At 37.8% G+C, this 19,566-nt stretch overlaps 1 protein-coding gene across 1 annotated transcript in view; it reads left to right on the top strand.

Moving 5' to 3' along the window:
• Positions 1-12,454, top strand: part of LOC118736171 (integumentary mucin C.1-like) — a 32,514-nt gene extending 20,060 nt beyond the window's left edge. The window contains exon 4 of the mRNA XM_036466266.1: positions 12,118-12,454. Coding sequence (XP_036322159.1) covers positions 12,118-12,454 — 337 coding nt within the window. The remainder of the gene's footprint in view (positions 1-12,117) is intronic.
• The last annotated feature ends 7,112 nt before the right edge of the window (positions 12,455-19,566 follow it).

Raw genomic sequence — 19,566 nt, 5'->3', positions numbered from 1 at the left:
GTATTAATACCCATCCGTCTGCACATGACGTTCAATATATTGTCGCGTGGTTGATCTCCATGAAAATACTTCGTCAACGATTCGAAAATAAGGGAACCAATTGCGAAGATGACGATGATATAAATTTAGACTGGGATTTATGTCCAGAAGATCGTCATCTTGAAGAAACATGCAACGAAACGCAATGTGAGGAGCACGCGGTCATTGGATGGATGGCAGTTTCGCTACTCGTGTGCATATTTATATTTTTCCCCCACGTGGCAGAGACCTTGCCGTAAGCGATTGTATTCCGATCGCTGGGTGTGGGGGCTTAATCTACCAAATGTTTCCTGGTAGAAACTAAGTCTGCCGTATTTTTTTATATTTTTATCAATTAAGTTTTCTTCATTTTTCACTTTATTTCAGATTATAATTTATTAATTTTGTTTTTTTTCAGACAGTTATGAACATTTTCATTAAAATTGTATATTTATTTACATACTTTTAATAAATTTAACCATCAAATTGATATATGTAAATAAATAATTTTAAATTTCAATTTCTTCTATTTCATTACAGATATTTTTTATTTACAGGTTTAATATAAATTCATTTATGTATGCTAGTTGTATTATTTGTATTAAATAATAAAATAAAAATAATAAGCTCAATGAAATTATTTCTGTCATAAATTTTTTCATTCTGCCAAAAAGACAAACGCGTAAAAATGTAAGTATGTATTCATTTCTAAATGTACATATGTGCATACATATATACGATTGATCTGCTTTCGTCTTCCCCTCGCCGCTTCCATCCACACAAATTATTCAATTTCTGCGAATCGGCACCAGATTGGCACGTGCGCGAAACCATTAACCCTACGTTTGCGAAATATTTAGATTTTCGCACAACTTTGCATTTAATAAAGCAAAACTTGTACATTTTGTATGGAGAATAATAACAATTAATTTAAAATTCTGATTGTAACCATGTTTTCGACGATACATGTAACTTTCATGAAGATTAAACATAAAAGGCGTTGTAAAATAGTGTGTTATTAACAGCTGGAACCAAAAAACTATGTCCGCTAAAATGGGTTAAAGACTAACTGGAATTGGCATTTTTTACACGCATACATGCATATTTTCATATACACATGTACAGTGGAGTACCCCTAGCTTGGACTTTGCATTGCTTGTACTTTGATGTGTTTGAATCTTTTATGGTACTGAAGATTTGCTTACGGTTGAAAAATATTAAAAATCGTCCGTGCATATATGTAAATATATTTTTATAAACGCTTTGAAGTATAGAAAATTTTAATATTAAAAAATAAATAAAATAATTTTTTTGTATATATATAAATTTTGTTCAAGGCACATTGACCCACCTGTACAAAAATTGTGGCGCGGCATGGACAAAAATTTTACAATTTCGGACCGAAAAATATGAAAACGAGCTAAGTTGCCACGTTACATCTGTGAACTTCCGATAAAACCACATATTTTTGCGATTTTAGAAGTTTTGATGTTATTTAAAAAAAAATCAATGTATTTTCCTGCAGAAAACGTACACTTTTATTTAATGTTTATTAAAATTACATCTCGAAAACTAGTTAATGATTGAAATATTGATATGTAACATAAAAATAGAGTGTTTTGCCAAAAATTACCAAAAATTTCCAAAATTCGAGATAACTTATTTTACTGGATATAGAGAAATAGTTGCCACTTTTCACTTGGCTGGCCGAGATTTCTTCATTTTAAGATTTTAGAATTTTTGTGTCGGATTGAAAAAGTTGAGCTTGTTGGAGATGAATTTGCGGGGAGATGTGCTGCGGTTATTTTTATGAATGAATTTACTTGGCCTTGAGAAATACGTGCATGCGATTATGCAAGAAATTGTTATTGTTGTATGTGAGTATGCGTGTAATTATGTGCAATGAGTTGTAAATATGTACATTTGTGTGTATGGGCGTAGTATTTTGGCAGTAATATGCACATACATACATATACATATATGTATGCATGTAAAAACGTTATCAGTTAATGGAGTACGTATGTACATACGTATGCATGGGGAAATGCATTTTCATTGGACTCCAAAACTATTGGGGCATACCTATTCGTATATGAAATAAAGTCTACTCTAAGTTTAAGTTTGTCAGTCCCAAATAAGAAAGTTAGTTGCATCTTTTTTTTCACAGATGCCTAGTCCACTGAAAGTGATATGAAAAAGCTGTAACTAACTTTAGAGTCGGCTTTATTTTAACTATGCATATGCCCCATTATTTACATATAATACGAATATAGCAGTGAAAAATGATAATGCACAGTTTTTCTCAATATAAATAACTTTTCGACAAAAACAACTTTGAAGTTAACACGTGCAGTGCAATCAATGCATTTGTACGTTCTTTATCAATATATTCATCTTTGAAGTGGATTTGTGAGAAAACTAAGGCAGCTAGAAAACTGCAGTTTGTTGCATTGAGGACAGCGTACCTATTAGCTACCATATCGTTAAAAATATAAAAACCGATTTTCTTCGCTTTTAATGCCGACATCAGTGCGCATTTGTGTTTTTTGGTCAATGTGTCCATCTTTAAAGTGAATTTGGGGAAAAACTAAGGCAGCTAGAAAACTGCGGTTTGTTGCGTTGAAAATAGCGTAGCATCTACCATATGAATCGGTAAAAAAGTAAAAGTCGATTTTTTCAACCCAAATGCCGACGGCAAATCACCAACGAATTTGCCAATTGCATACTACATATTTGCATAACTTTCACATTTTAGATTCACAAAATTATATTTCTCACATACATATGCATGTACACAATATGTACATATTACATATTTCGACCTATGCATGCACTTATTTTAAATAATTAACCAATTTAAAGAACAATAAAAGCGTTGTAAAAACGTAAAAAGCCATCAGCATTTCATTTCTAACAAGAAAAATATGCATTTGCTTTGATGAGACAATTTCTGTTAAATATATTTTGCCTCTGGCTGGGCTCTGTTAAAATTCGATTGTCTCTGGCTTGCCGCTCTTTAAATGCGCTTCGCCAGTATTTTGGTATTTGACAGTTTCCACGCTGATCCGTCTTGGTCCTTCTCTATACTTTACGTTCTCTGCTTACAGCATGAAGTACAAACGCAAACTGACCGAAAATATCGATGTTTTGCTTCGATGCATCGAAAATTTTCCACTCGATGTATAAATAGTCGATGTATCGATGCATCGATGTATCGATGTTTTTTGAAAACTGACATCTACGGTACATTGAACCGTCATTCCAGTTTTTCAATTGTTAAAAAAAAAGAAGTGACTTTGGCCAAAAAATTTAAATGGTTGCAAGAATTCCCGTTAGAAACATAATTAGCTCAGTTGCAGTAATTTATTTCAAATTTTCTACAACTTTGCTAATAACGTATTTTGTTGTGAAACATTATCTGAAAAATCCTATGCAAATCGATGCATCGATGTATGCCCTTCGATGCATCGAAAAATATCGATGTACATTTCGATGCATCGAATCAAAGAAAAACATCGATGTATTTTTGCCACTGACATCCCTAGCTGCTAGCGGCGCATAAGTTCGGTAGCAGCGCATACCATGAACCAAAAATACAAGATCACGCCCTCTTCTTAGTAGCCCGTTATAATCGCATTTAGGAAAAAAGTTGGGCGACTTTGACATTACCCGTTTGTTTACATTTGTTCGTTGTTTACAATTTGGTGGTGGCTTTTTACTGCAATTTTCTAAATTTTCGCTTGTGACAACGTGTGCACACATAAGGTAAAGAATAATTTAACACAACGACATGATTTATAGAAGAATTTGCATAATAAAAATGATTATTCATGCGTTCAACAATTACGCGGTTTTTTTTGTTCTCTTCGTTGTTTACTTCTTCCAACAAAGATGGCGTCGAGATTTCAACAGCTAGAAAATAACATTTTTCTTTCTTTCGGGAAGGCGTGATCTTGTGTCTTTCGTTCATGTGCGCATACACTACTTGTATGTGAAAGCCGAGTAGCTCCCGGAGACTCCCGTGTGCACCACTGAGATATGCACATACATACTTATGTACTTAGGTATGTATATCAGCGTTTTAGTTGAAAGTACGTTTTGCTCGTCGCTCTCTTCATCGCTCCACTACATTCCTGTCCTTAGTTTTATTCAGATACCACAAATGTATGTTTTCTTCGAAAATACTCAAGTACTGCCAGTAGAGTACTCTACTTGCAAATACCTTAAATACCTTTTACTCGCAGTAGTTGCGGAAGGCAAAGTAAATACTCTACGCGTCTTGCTTTACGCTTGCAGAAAGAAACTGACTTATGCTTACTCACACTTGACCCAAACGATGAGAGTAAAGGAGGGAAAGTATTTATTTATTTATTTATATATTTATTTGCTCGGCGATCGGATGTCTTGTTAGGCCGTTTAAATGGAATTGCGCAGAAGTTTAGTATGTACATATGTAGGCCTATACTAAATGTGAGCAAACGACATTTTGCTTGCATAGTCTACTGTTCTTTTTTCATAGTGTAACGGGAGACATTGCCACCTGCATTCCATAATGCACCCGTGGGAAGTCAAGGCCAAATCCAGTCTCAGACAATAGGTAGTAAACATGTTACGCAACCATTGCGTCGCTGCCAGAGAACGAAGGGGGCAAGCAAGCAACGGCCACAACATGCAGCCAGTTCGGGACGGGTTATCATACAGTACGTTTACAGGTCTATTCTGCGCTGGTAATAAAAAGTTTGTAACCGGTAAATAAAGTTCCCGTCAATTTTTAAACCCTTTTCGCATTCTGTGTACTCTTATAACCGGTAAATTTTGTTACCATCTCATAAGCTGGTAACAAAGTATTGCCCCGTGAAATATGCAATGCCAGAATTTGCACAATTCTTCATAGCTGAATCGCTGAATATTTTAACTGCATTACCAACGTTCCTAGAATCGCGGTGACAAAAACTGGTAAAATTTTTTGGTAATAAAATTTCCCGGTTACAAAATCTTTGGTAACGCGCAGAATAGACCTGTTAGTGTTAGACTTAGTCGTAAGGAGTTAAGTGTTAATAAAACCTAAGTGAATTCTTAACTAGTCTGTGTTTCCTTTTGGGCGGCTGGCCCAATTAATTTTTTTTGACTTATACGGACTGAACGTCCGTAACTGGCGCCCGAGCAGGGACCCAGTAGTGTGAAAAGTGTGGACAAGTTATACAAATAAAAGTGTAAACCTCCCAAGAACAATAAAAAATTTTAAAAGAATAAACATATACGGAAAAAAAGGACTAATAAAGTAATAAATTAAAGGATATAGACCAACTAAACAATTTAAGGGATAATTTAATCAAGGGATCAGATTGGCTACCGAATGCCAATTCTCCGTGTCTTGTAAGTATATACGAATTTATCTTTTTGCTATTTCTAGGATGGAGGACTTGAGGACTAGGGTTGTCAAACTATCGATAGCACTATCGATAGTATCGATAGTTTGAATTTTTTTAGACTATCAATACTCATTGATAGTTTTTTCATATACTATCGAAAATATCGATAGTTTAGTAGGACTATCGATCATCTCTCCCAATTTTTTTGAAATTATACATACATATGTTAATCGTAAATCCTGTTTTGTTTGTATAACTTGTGTTTGTTTTTAAACTTTCTAAAAAGAGAAGTATTTTGGCTAAGCAGTTACTTAATTTTGAATGATTGTAACTTTTATAAGATAATATTTATTTCACTATGATCCTGTAAAAACAAAGCAACCTAACTTATTTAGAGCTATCGATAGTGCTATAGATAGTTTTGTTTTTTTTCGAGACCATCGTGAATATTGATAGTTTTTCTGAAAACTATCAAAACTATCGATGGTGTGACTATCGATAGTTTGACACCTCTATTGAGGACCACTGTCACGAATTTAACTGGGGCTGTCAACGCCCTTCTGGGGAAGATTAACACTCTAGAAAGGCGCGTGGCGCGTATAGACGCTAGCTCCAGGGCTACCACACTAGGAACTAGTAGCCCAGTAGAACCACCAGAGGAGGTAGTGGCTCAAGCCCCACGACTGAAGCAGAAATACGTGATATTAGTAGGCTTCCTGACTGTGTCAAGGAACTACAAGTGTTTGATGGTAACCCAGTGCAATACGTGTCCTGGATTCATTCGGTGGAGGTAATACTCTCTGACTTTGAAGTCGTAAAGCGGAAACCGCTCTATCGTGTAATTCTACAACATATTAGGCAGAAGGTGCGTGGTGCTGCTGATTCCGCTTTAATACCCTACAACAATTTTGGCAGGAGCTGGGCAAAGATTAAATAATGTCTTCCTCTGCATTACGCAGACAAGCGAGACATTCGCACCCTTGAACACCAGTTGCAACAGAAGGGATCAAGGATCGACGAATTTTATGCGAAGGTAAACCATCAGTTCTCCCTCATAATTAATAAAATTAAAACTGAGTCCTATACGGACGAAACGGTAAAAGTTCTCGTGGAAACTTACCGCAACCGCGCACTCGACGTTTTTATACGCGGGGTAAATGGGGAGATGTATAGAATGATCCCCATACAACTTCCTAAAACCCTGACAGAGGCCTATTCGGCGTGTCTGGAAATCCAAAATGTCGATTTCCGAAGTTTTGCGATACACTCTTCAAATAATTCTAATAATCGCGTGGTGGTGCCGGTAAATAATTTTCCGAGCAGATTTTATCCGCAGAGTAGGAAACCCCCACAATTACCGCCGAAACCTACATAGCGTTCACAAGAAAACGTTCTCAGTACTTGAAGAACGAGCGTCCTTCCGGGAGAGAGGATAACCAAAATAACTCCTCGAGTTCTCGCGTGGAAAAGATGGAGGTAGATCCTTCGGTACAAACGCTTAACGTTAATTATATAAACAGGCCCCTTCAAACGCTGTGCCCGCTCTGATAATTTACCTCGGAAACAGCAAAGACTATTTCATACCGTCCCAGATGAAGGTGAAGCGCAGGTCGAAGACCAAGAACCCACAAAAGACGAAAATTCCGAGGATTTTCTATTTTCCGGTCATCTAGCGTACCATACCTAGAACATACGTCACCCGATGGTCGCGCGCTAGATTTCTTAGTCGACACCGGTGCGAATATGAATTTCATTAGACAGGATATAGCGACCAAAACAATACCGGTAAAACAAACTATTAACGTAGCATCTGTTGGAGGTTCCATTCCTATAAAGGAAAAGGTAAAAGTTAAGTTATTTGAAAATGTAGGCAACTCAAGTGGGTTCGAATTCTTTGTGTTACCAACTCTAAGTAGTTTCAGTGGAATCATCGGCGATGACACACTAAGAGAGTTGGGTGCTGTAAAAGATAGGAAGGATAACTTACTAAAAATAGGGAACTACAAAATCCCGCTTAAGGCGCGCACGTCCTGTAATGTTAATTTTACATTGGGAAAGGAAATGCCTCCTGAAGTTCACGAAAAAATAGACATTCTGTTAAAGACATATTCCAATCTTTTCGAGCCCTTGAATGGGAACGAGTTTATAGACACAAGCGTTCGCGCCGAAATAAGAACCTCCACCCCCCGAGCCAATATACAGCAAAAGCTATCCATACCCAGCGTGTGTGAGAGACGAAGTCGAGAGGCAGGTTAATGAACTGCTTTCCGAGGGTGTTATCCGACCATCAAAAAGTCCTTATTACTCACCAATTTGGGTAGTGCCAAAAAAACCAAAGTCCAATGGGGAAAAGCAATATCGAATGGTGATCGACTATAAGAGGCTGAACGCAGTGACAATAGCGGACACGTATCCTATCCCAGGCTGACATTAACCACTTTGTAGCTTCGGACAGGCTAATTACTATACTACGATAGACCTAACGTCTGGTTTCCACCAGATACCAATGAAGGACTCAGACATACCTAAAACCGCTTTTTCAACGATGAACGGAAAATACGAGTTCCTACGTCTACCCTTTGGACTGAAAAACGCGCCCGCTATTTTCCAAAGAATGATTGACGATGTATTGAAACAATACATTGGAAAAATATGCTATGTCTATATTGATGACCAGGGAACGGATTTTTAGGACCTAAAAACCTATAAAAAAAGGCATAATAAAGTAACGAAATAGGCTGGAAAAAGCAAAATAAAATAGCGAAAAAGGCAGGAAAAGGCACTAGGTATTGTAAAAAAGGCAAAAAAGGCAAAATAAAATAGCGAAAAAGGCAGGAAAAGGCAAAAAAAGGTATTGCAAAAAAGCAAAATAAGGCACTAAAAAAAGACAGAAAATACGAAGAACAATCAAAAAATATATTTTTTTTAGAAATGTTTATATTACAAGTAAAAAGAGAAAAACTATGAACTAGTTTCATTATATGAAAAATTTGTACTTTGAATCTTTGACTATTTTATCCTTTCGAGTTTCTAACTCATAAAACTTTAATCTGTATAGTTGTAGTAACATTGAACCACAAGATGCATTTTTAAGTTTTCTGGCAGCATTTTCATTCGATTTTCGCGAAGAAAAGCCTTGAATGTACTAATGTGCGCTCGACGTAAGGTGATATAAGTGGAGCCCAATTTAAATATGGAACGTTTGAAACGTTCATATTATCACGATTAAGGGCGTTTTCCGCGCCCTTTACAATTTTATCCACACCCCTTATTGTCTCTAAGCCTACGTTAGCCGAGAAAACGGCTTTGAATTTTTCCAATACCAGTTTGGCAAGAGGTCCCTCCGCTTCTATAAGCCGCATGGGCATGTGTATATTTTTTAATCTTAAAAAAAAAATTGTAAATGCTATAATCACTTTTTTAAAGGTAGAAAAGGCAAAAAAGGCAAATATCTTAAAAAAGGCAAAAAAAAAGGCAAATATCTTAAAAAAGGCAAAAAAAGGCAAAAAAAAGGCAACATCAAATATGTATATATGGAATCAGAGAAAGCTAAATCGTGGACATTCTTAATCGAATATACTCTATCTCTTTAGCAGAAAAAAAGACAATTTCCATAAAATCCGTTCCCTGTTGATGACATTATAGTATTTGGAAAAGACGCGGACGAACATTTAGACAACGTAGAAAAGGTTTTTTCAAGACTCTTAGAGGCAAATTTAAAGGCAAACTTAGATAAAACATGTTTTTTTCGAAAATGAAGTTGAATTCCTTGGCTATTTAGTTACTCCCGAAGGAGTTCGTCCTGACCCAACAAAGGTTGAGGCTGCCACCATGCAATTTGAAAGACCTGAAAAGCTTTTTGGGGATGACCTCCTACTATCGGAAGTTCGTTCGTGACTTCGCAAAAATAGCTAAGCCATGACAAATCTAACGCGCCGGAAAATGCACAAATAAAAGCCAGTGCACCGAGGAAAGTAGCAATACAACTTGACAGTGCGGCTTTGAAAGCCTTCGGTGACATAAAACGTATTCTAACTTCCGCTGATGTCCTGGCATTTCCTGATTTTGGTAAGCCTTTTAATTTGACCATTGATGCGTCAAACTACGCAATTGGTGCAGTACTATCCCAGGGGGATATGGGTACGGACAAACCAATTGCATATATTTCTCGCTCTCTAAACAAGGCCGAGGAAAACTACGCTACGAATGAAAAGGAGATGCTAGCCATAGTGTGGGCATTAGATACTTTGAGATCGTATTTATACGGTGCCAAATGTCGCAATTATAATGCAAAACTAAAGAGGTGAAAAGCACGAATCGAAGAATAGAACTGTGAAATAATTTATAAGCCAGGGAAGGCTAATGTGGTCGCAGATGCCCTTTCCCGTCTTAAGACCGGACTCAACGTCTTAACGGATTCTGCGGTGGCTCAACCGTCAGGAAGCGAAATAGGAAATAGTGATGAGGTAGCAACAATTCAGGATAATTCCGATCTTATACCACACGTCGAGGCCCCCATAAACGTGTTTAGAAATCAGGTAATATTTAGAGTAGGTCAGGAATCTCGATGCCATGAGCAACTGCCTCATGGCTACCGCAGATATTTTATTTCTTTACCAAATATCGACAGTTCAAACGTTATTCCAATTCTTAAAGAATGCCTTAATCCTAATGTTATAAATGGCATAAAAATTCCTGAGGAATTTCTCCAATTATTGCAAAACGTGTATGCTAATAATTTCCACAGGTATAGGATCAGGATAACTCAGCGTCTAGTGGAAGACGTGACCATCCCTGATAGAATTTTCGATATAATCGAGGAAGAGCATCGCAGAGCCCACAGGAATCCGAAAGAAAATAGAGAGAAGATTCTCGAAAAGTACTACTTTCCAGGTATGTCGAAGCAAATTAGGGATTATGTTAGGCAGTGCGAAGTGTGTAAGCTTAATAAATATGACAGGCATCCGGCTAAGCCTCACCTCCAGCCGACACCGATTCCCAGCTACCCATGCGAGATCATTCACATGGATATTTTTGAGATTGAAAAACGGAAGTTTCTGAGCTGTGTAGACAAGTTTTCAAAATTCGCAAAATTATTCGCTATCAAGAATAAGTCATCCATTTATATCCGAAGGAAACTTACTGAAGTTTTACATTATTTTTCCGTGCCAAAAATCTTGGTCATGGACAATGAGAGGGGATTTCTAACTCCACTCGTTCTCAATTACATTAGATCTCTCGGGATTGAAATTTACCAGACGCCCACACAACGGAGTGAAGCCAATGGCCAGGTAGAAAGGTTGAATTCAACCCTTATTGAAATTTATCGGTGCATTTCTAACGACTTTCCTATGATGACTCCCAAGTAGAGGGTAGCGATAGTCGTAGATAGGTACAACAATACCATCCACTCCATAACAAAAAGGAAACCGGTAGATATATTCTTTAACAGAACAGCTAGGGTAAACTACCAAGGTTTAAGGGACTTTGGGGATCAAACGCACGAGAATATCAAAGCTTTGGAACTACATGAGCAAGAAGCTAGAAATGTAAGGATCAATTCAAAACGCTCGCAATCCAAAGAATATGATAGTGGCGATACTCTGTTCATAGCAAACAGACAAATAAAGGGGAAACAAAGGCCTCTATTTAAAAAAGAAACAATCTCAGAAAATAGAAATGCGACAATAGTAACTGAAAGTGGGAAAAAATTCCACAAAGCAGATATAAAAAATGTGTAAGATAACATTAGACAAAAGGTTAATGAGAAGCTTAAGATTATTAGAATCCGGCGGTTCGGAATGCAAGCGTTTATGCCTTTGTAGTCGATGAAGTCATAGTGGTTCAATTCCACCTCGCTCAGTGGTGTGAGATGGCAGATTCGAGGTGGTTCAACTCCCCCATGGTAATCTTCTGCTTGTTTGCGTGAAGCCACCGTGCCATGAGTAGGTCATTTGCAATTATAAACGCTTATGACTAAAAGGGACCAACGCGGGCCTTCCATAGACAAATAATACCTATAGTTCGATGCAAAGAAACCATAAATACACATTCGGCTAAATAAGTAAGCAAAAGTTACAAATGTATACGAGAATACATCTCGCGCAAACGCGCCAAAGAATAAAAAAATTAACGAAGAATAAAAGAACATGCAAATATGATGCAAATGCAAATGCAAAAAAAAAAAAGAGGAAAGCATTCCATAAAAACAAAAATAACCACTAACCTGCTTAAAAGTTAAAAAAAAATACTAACTTACTAACACGCAGAAACTAATGCAAAAACAAGTAAAAGCAAAAAAAAAATATAAAAATTAAAATTATTAGCCGAACTTACTACCCCGTACTAATGATACTAATCCTAATAATTAAATACTAACAAATTAATCGTCAAAAAATCCACCGTTAACATCACTACCTGGGTCCCCATGAATTCCTGATATCCCTTATCCTTATCGTTATTATTATTAAGAAATAATTACTACATTAAATTGTTACTGTAGGATTATTGATAACAATTTCGGCATACACGCTTCAAAAAAAAAAATCCAAATGATTAATTATAAAGTGTTCTGTATTCGATTTGACTTAAAAATTTAATTTCGAAGTAATTTAAAGAAATAAAGTTAAATTCAATTCCTGAAAAGAAAATTATTTACGATGTTCATTTTAAGCTATCTAGGAGGTAAAAGTAGGATTAAGTTAACAATTTTGAATCTAATTCATAGAATCTGCCTCTGTGCAACCGCACAAGCATACGTTGTATTCAACCTAGATTCTCCTGTTCTAACCGTTCGAGATGGGTACGGTTCGATAGTCAACGGACATTTTAAACTGGTCCACATGATCGACTTGACGCGCTATGATAAAATTTTAAATCGTCTAAGCTATGAAAGCTCTAGGATGAATGAGACCAACGCTATCACTGACGTCATCACCTATCAGTTGGAGAAAACTCAAACTCAACTCGACGAGCTGAAGGGCCCTAAGCCTAAAGATCCAAGCGTTCAATCAATTGGATTGGGTCAGCCTGGAAGTGGATTGCTGGCACACCTGACGCCTTAGACTGGGATGAAGTCCTGCGGAGCCAAGACGCATTAGTAACCAATAACAACCTTCAATATAAAGTAAACTCTGAAATATTCAAGAAAACTCAAGAGCTATTACAGGCTGTTAATGGAACGCAACCACCTGGCTAAAGTTTCACAGGAAATAGAGCACAAGGTAGCGATCCTTAAGGAGGACGTTAACGAGTTGATTCGAGCAGGTCAAATGGCCAAAGCAGGAGTTGTCAAGAGTAATCTATTAAATAAAGAGGAAATAAATAAACTAATAAGCGAAATCGAAGTCCTTCCGTACAGCAACGTCATCGAAGCCATCGAATATAGTGAGCCATCAATCTACACCAACGGCACTCTTCTACTATACGTACGGTGACCATCCGGCCTTTATTTTAAAGGGCAGTCCTTTATTTTAACCCCGTGTCCTTTATAATTTTTTTCAAAATAAAGGACGCCTTTTGTCCTTTATTTCTTAAACTGTCCTTTAAATCAGCTCTGCATTTTTCAGAGGTAAATTTTTAAGCCGAATATGAAAAATAAAAACGTCCCTTATAAAATTAAAAAAAAAACCTTCGCCAGTTTGTTTCTCACCCCACTTAAGAGTTTCAATTTAATCGGTAATCTTTGTACAAACTATAAAGCAAAGGGAAAGTTGTGCCCAGGATCGTGTTGCACGCTGAGTTTCCAGCTCCACTGAAAGAAGATAAAACCCCTGCTGCACAGTGGTTCAAAACCGGCATTTAGTGTTCGTAATTCACTGGAGCCTTCATTTTTCACTTAATTTGATTACTTTTTACTTTTTTTTTATGAAAGCTTACAATATTTGCCAGAGACCAGTTGAGCCTGATTTGTTAATTCTTATTTGATTATATAACATTTTTTTTGTACAAAACGCAGAAAAAGTAGCAATTTTGAAGAAACTGTAACTCCTGTTCCGTGCGCAGAAGTGGAAAAATTTTGACTGCCATTCACCTGGGAGTGGCCAGAAGTGATTCTTGTGCGTACGGTTCAAATCGCAGCTCACAACGTCCGGATATTTATATCCACGTATCCTCTGGGTAGCAACCAAACACCCGTTTGGGAGCGAGCTAAAGTGAGAAGGCGTAAAACTTCGCGTGCGCTGGGTTTGGGTCCCGCCACGTTAAAATCCCGCCCAATGAAAAGAAAAAAAACAGCCTCGGATGAGACCCCCTTTTTCTGATGACGACCACGGCAAACGTATAAAGCACTATGATTTAAGGGTATGCACCTGGATCCTTAATGGGGAAAGTGCCTCTGCCCGGCTGGTTGATGTCCTCGGGAAGACAAAGGCTGACATCACCGCCATCCAAGAAATGCGATGGACGGGGCAAGGAAAAGTAAGCGTGAAGCCTTGCGACGTCTACTACAGTTGCCACGTAAAGGAGCGCAAATTCGGTGTTGGATTCGTGGTAGGAGAGAGACTCCGTCGCCGAGTACTGGCGTTCACCCCGGTGGACGAACGTCTAACCACAATCCGCATCAAAGCTAGATTCTTCAACATCTCGCTCATCTGCGCCCATGCTCCGACTGAAGAGAAGGATGAGGCGTCCAAGGATCTCTTCTATGAGCGCTTGGAACGTACATATGAGCGCTGCCCCCGACACGATGTCAAAATCGTGCTTGGCGATTTTAATGCCAAGGTGGGCAAGGAAGGGATCTTTGGCGCCACTGTCGGAAAATTCAGCCTCCACGACGAAACGTCCGATAACGGACTGAGGCTGATCGACTTCGCCGGGGCCCGAAATATGGCAATATGTAGTACTAGGTTCCAGCATAAGAACATCCACCAAGCTACATGGCTGTCTCCAGATCGAAACGAGAAACGTTGGATTTCAGCGAGCCCGAAAGAACAACTGGTACAATGAGGAATGTCAAGAAGCCGCAGAGAAAAAGATTCCGCCTACAGGGCCACGCTGCGATCGGGAACTGAAGAAGGAAGCGAGACGTATTTGCCGCAATAAGAAGAGAGAGGCCGAAATACGTGAGTGCGAAGAGCTTGAGATGCTGGCCGACAGGAAAAACGCCCGAAAATTCGACCAGAGGGTAAGGCGACTTACGGAAGGTTTCAAGACCGGGGCGAACTCCTGTAAGAACAACAATGGCGACCTAGTGACCGATGTCCAGAATATACTTAAATTGTGGAGGGAACACTTTTATAACCTACTGAATGGTAGCAGCGGTGAAAGTAGTGAAGAAGATGAACCCGAGTCCCCAGTCGATGATGATGGCATAGCTGTCCCACCGCCTGACTATGACGGGGTACGAATGGCGATTACGCGGCTGAAAAACAATAAAGCTGCTGGAGCTGACGGCCTGCCAGCCGAGCTATTCAAGTACGCCCGACGACTGGAATTTAAGTGTGCTCTGCCCAATCCACAAGAAAGGCGACCCCGCCATACGCGCCAACTACCGCGGAATCAGCCTTCTAAGCATAGTTACAAGGTCTTATCGAGCGTATTGTGCGAAAGACTGAGGCCCACCTTCAACGAGCTGATTGGACCTTATCAGTGTGGCTTTAGGCCTGGAATATCCACCATAGATCAGGTATTCACAATACGCCAAATCTTGGAAAAGACCCGCGAGAATAGGATTGACACACACCATCTATTTGTCGATTTCAAAGCCGCTTTCGACAGCACGAAAAGAAGTTGCCTTTATGCCGCGATGCCTGAATTTGGTATCCCCGCGAAACTAATACGGCTGTGTAAAATGACGTAGAGCAATACCACCAGCTCCGTCAGAATAGGGAAGGACCTCTCCGAGCCATTTGATACCAAACGAGGTTTCAGACAAAGGGACTCCCTTTCGTGTGATTTCTTTAATCTGATGTTGGAGAAGATAATAAGAGCCGCAGAACTGAACCGCTCAGGCACAATACTTTATAAGAGCGTACAATTGCTGGCGTATGCCGACGACATCGATATTATCAGTAAACGTCTGTTCTGCTTTCTCGGGATTGGATAGAGAAGCAAAGCGAATGGGTCTGGTGGTGAACGAGGACAAAACGAAGTATCTCCTGTCATCACACAAACAGTCAGAGCATACGCGTCTTGGCACCCACGTCACTGTTGACAGTTACAAGTTTGAAAAAGTAGACGACTTCGTTTATTTGGGAACCAGCATTAACACCAATAATAATGTCAGCCTTGAAATCCAATGGAGAATCACTCTTGCCAACAAGTGCTACTTTGGGCTGAGTAGGCAATTGAGAAGTAAAGTCCTCTCTCGTCGTACAAAGATCACACTCTATAAGTCACTCATCATGCCTGTGCTGGTGTATGGCGCGGAGGCATGGACAATGAAAGCATCTGATGAGGCGTCTCTTGGAGTTTTCGAGAGAAAGATTCTGCGAAAGATTTACGGACCCTTACGCGTTGGTGATGGCGAATATCGCAGACGATTTAACGATGAGCTGTATGAGCTTTACAACGATATAGACATAGTGCAGCGAATTAAAATTCAGCGGCTCCGCTGGCTTGGCCATGTCGTTCGCGAAGAGGAAGGCCTCCTCGGCGTTGGAAAGACCAGGTGGAGAAGGACTTGGCTTCACTTGGCATTTCCAATTGGCGTCAGTTAGCACAGAAGAGAAATGACTGGCGTGCTGTTTTGAACTCGGCCAAAATCGCTTAGGCGGTTACAGCGCCAATTAAGAAGAAGAAGAGTAACTCCTGTTCCAGTTAATAAATGTTACATAACAAAAACTAGTTGAAAACAATTGTACGATTCCCCAAAAGCAAAAAAATTACAAAAAAAAAATTTTGAAATGTTATAAAAAAAATGTTCACCAAAATAAATATTTTTTTCTTTTTAGTAAAAAGTTGGTTACAAAATAAAGGCCCCGGTGAATTATGAACATCAAATTTCAATTTTGAACCACTGTGTGCTGGCTTCGTCGTGCAGTATGAATTGTGGTAAACGCGTTGTGGTAGCAAAGGATGGCGAAGTTCTTGAAAAGATTTGGCTTAATTTTTCGCTACAGCAGGGAAACTTCTACAATTAAATAACATAATTAACTGGTAAATATTTGATTTAAATTACGATATGGGTAAGGTACTTTTATCATACAATTTGTTTGTATGTATCCCCAGATCATTTTGAAAAAAATGTCCTTTATTTTACGTTGGTTAATATGGTAACCGTAACTATACGTCTTGTCCATGCCAAAAGTGTCGCAAACAAGGTACAACCATTTAATCACACGATTAATTTTAAAGGATGGTCGATCGACTTGAAGTACAAAACAATCCTAATGAATAAACCACAGACGTATGGTATTAAGGATAGCTGTCAACGCCTCGCCTCCGCTATGGTTTGCAAACAGGGGTCACTAGATTTACTGCCTGAAGAGGAGTGCTTACCACGTCTACTCAAGGGTAGCCAAACAAGTTGCCGCTACATAACCTGCATGGAAACAACGGTTGAAGTACTCAAGGAAGATACAATATTCCTGGATAACTTCAACAGCAGCGTTTGGTCAGGTAAAAATATCTAAACACCTGTCTGGTTCCTATATTCTACAGCTGGAGAACGAGACGATAACGATCAACAATCAAACCTACTGGAGTACAAGCAGCTCAGGTGTGCAAGTGCTTCCATCCGTGTTGTCTACAATAACGAATAGGAGTCTGGCAGTGAACCTCGATCTCGTCCATGAAATGACGTCTGGAAACATACGACTTTTCGGTTACCTGAAGGACAAAACTAACTGGTTTGCGACGTCTGAAGGTCTAGGACTTATTTTGCTAATGATCCTAATTTTGCTGATTGGAGAAAATTGACGACAGGAGCCAAACTTCCTGAGCTCAATTTGTCCACACTGCAACAGAGTTCTCGAAACCGACTTAAGAAGGACGCCTCCCAAAACGTTGATTTGCGGGACGCAAATCTTTTGAGGGGGAAGAGTTAGCACGCACCAGCCGCATTTGTTGCGACGCTCCCACGGTTGGCCGTTTTACATTGAAACGTAAATTTTTGTATCTATTTCCTATCTTTAACTATCTAACTAATCTCTATATAAATGACTTTCCCTGTTTCATGCTTTTTCCTAGTGATTATAATAAATACACACATTATTACTGTTATAACATTTTATCGCTTTTAACTTAGTTCTAAGTATTGCGAATTCATAAATAAATCTTTCCTCGAATCGAAAGGACTTTTTCGTCCTGATTATATTGTAACCTAAACTTATCTATACTCTATAAAAAATTGGCCACTAATGGGTGAAAATATGATCATCAATGCGTTAAGTCAAAGCCGTTAATGGGTTAAATTATTCATAATTTGCATAATAATGAATTCAAATTAACTTTACATAAGACATTACAAAAAACTGGGTCACCAATGGGTTAATGCATGATCAATAACGGGTTAATACGTCAAAAATTTACTCTTAAAAAGTAGTTCCAGAGAGTCTAGTGGAAAGAAAATGATGTCAGAAATTTGAGCACCTGCTTATATGGAGCGGCGCCATTGTGCGAAGATATAAATGAATTATTAATTTCATATGACTGGCGACAATTTTGTCAACAATTTTAAAACCCTACAATGACAATCTGTCACTTTTTTAATTGAATTTCTCATGGAATTAAAGCGGTGGTGACAGTTGTTTTTGACTGGATCCATTTCAAATCATGCAGGCAGTCCGATGGTTTATGAAGAATTAACTTCAGATTAAAATGTGTTTTTCTACTTGAAAAATAAAGGAACACGTTTTTTTTAATTTTCATAGCATTTTTTAAGATTATGTAAAAAAAAAATAATTTGGTGGAATTTTTTTAAACCTTGTAGTTTCCTTAATTTGTAAGCTATTTGGCTGCTGCAAAGGTTATTGTACCCCATTTTTTGCGTATTTTCGAAATTTATCAATAAAAGTGATAAATGATAGAACTAATACGATTTTATGAAAAAAACAAATAAACGTTTTTTCTCAAAAAGGCCAATTTTTTCTTCTTCAAATTTGCAGCGTTTATAAGTATCCATGTGTACTACTTTCCATAAAAATTTCGTTTGGTATTTTTTCGTTTCTTAGGAGAATACAAATTATTCTCATTTTTTCTTTAAATACTACAATTTTTAAGATTTCTAGTTATTCCTTGAATGCGTTTTTTAAATTTTTGACACTTCTTTAAATATATCGCTAAAACTAAAGAATTTTGATAAATAGCAAAAACACATGACTTTTTTGAAGAAACAATCAAAAATTTATACTCAAAAGAAGACACGTTTTTTCTCAAAGTTCTTAGGATTTATGATTATTTCTACAATTTTCCATACAATTTTCGTTTGGTCTTTTGATAAATAGCGGTAGTACTTAACATCTTTTATAAAACAAACAAACATTTTCTCAAAGGTCGCAACTTTTTGTCAGAATTTTGGGCTTAAGAGTATAATTTTTACATACAGGAAGTCATATTATTGAAGCCTTTGGTGGTTAACTCACTTTGTTTAACTCCTACAACTGTCAAAGTTACAATGGCTAGCTCTAAAAGTAATCAGTTGTAAAATTAGTCATTAGTGGCTTTCTTCCACCAGAGGCTTTAATTTTCAATTTGAATTTTTTAGTTTCCTATTATAAATAGTATTAGGAAAAATTCTTATATCTTTATGTACTTTTTCAGTTCATCACATTTTTTTCTATACTAACGCATTATTTGCATTCATATATGTATATATATGTACAGTATATTCCGTATAGGTGCCTATTCGCTTAGGTGAATTTTCCGATTACGTGCACAATTTTGCCAAAATAATGCTTCATGAAATGGATTTTGTACGAAATATTCACTTTTAGCTGCATTTTGCGTTAGCAGTCCTTTTTTCCAAATTTTTTTTTTAAAAGCTCTTTTTGCTTAAAAAATCTGTATCCCTTTCCATTACCTGAAAACTACCCATAAACGCTGCTATGATACTCTCTTTTGAAGTTTATCGCATGATTGCATGCATATTTACATGGCCTTATTCGTAAAAAATAGAGTAGGTGTAAAGAGCTTTATGGAATGACGTTTTCATAAATGTTTCAGTTTGCAAACCTTTTTTAAAGCTACTTTATTTTTTATGAATAAGGCCATTAGTATGTAAGTAGTAGCGCTTAGA

This window comes from Rhagoletis pomonella, unplaced genomic scaffold (assembly GCF_013731165.1).
Source record: "Rhagoletis pomonella isolate Grant_MI unplaced genomic scaffold, Rhpom_1.0 Rhpom_scaffold_00003, whole genome shotgun sequence".
Taxonomy (NCBI): domain Eukaryota; kingdom Metazoa; phylum Arthropoda; class Insecta; order Diptera; family Tephritidae; genus Rhagoletis; species Rhagoletis pomonella.
This window is presented reverse-complemented; position numbering and strand designations above follow the sequence as displayed.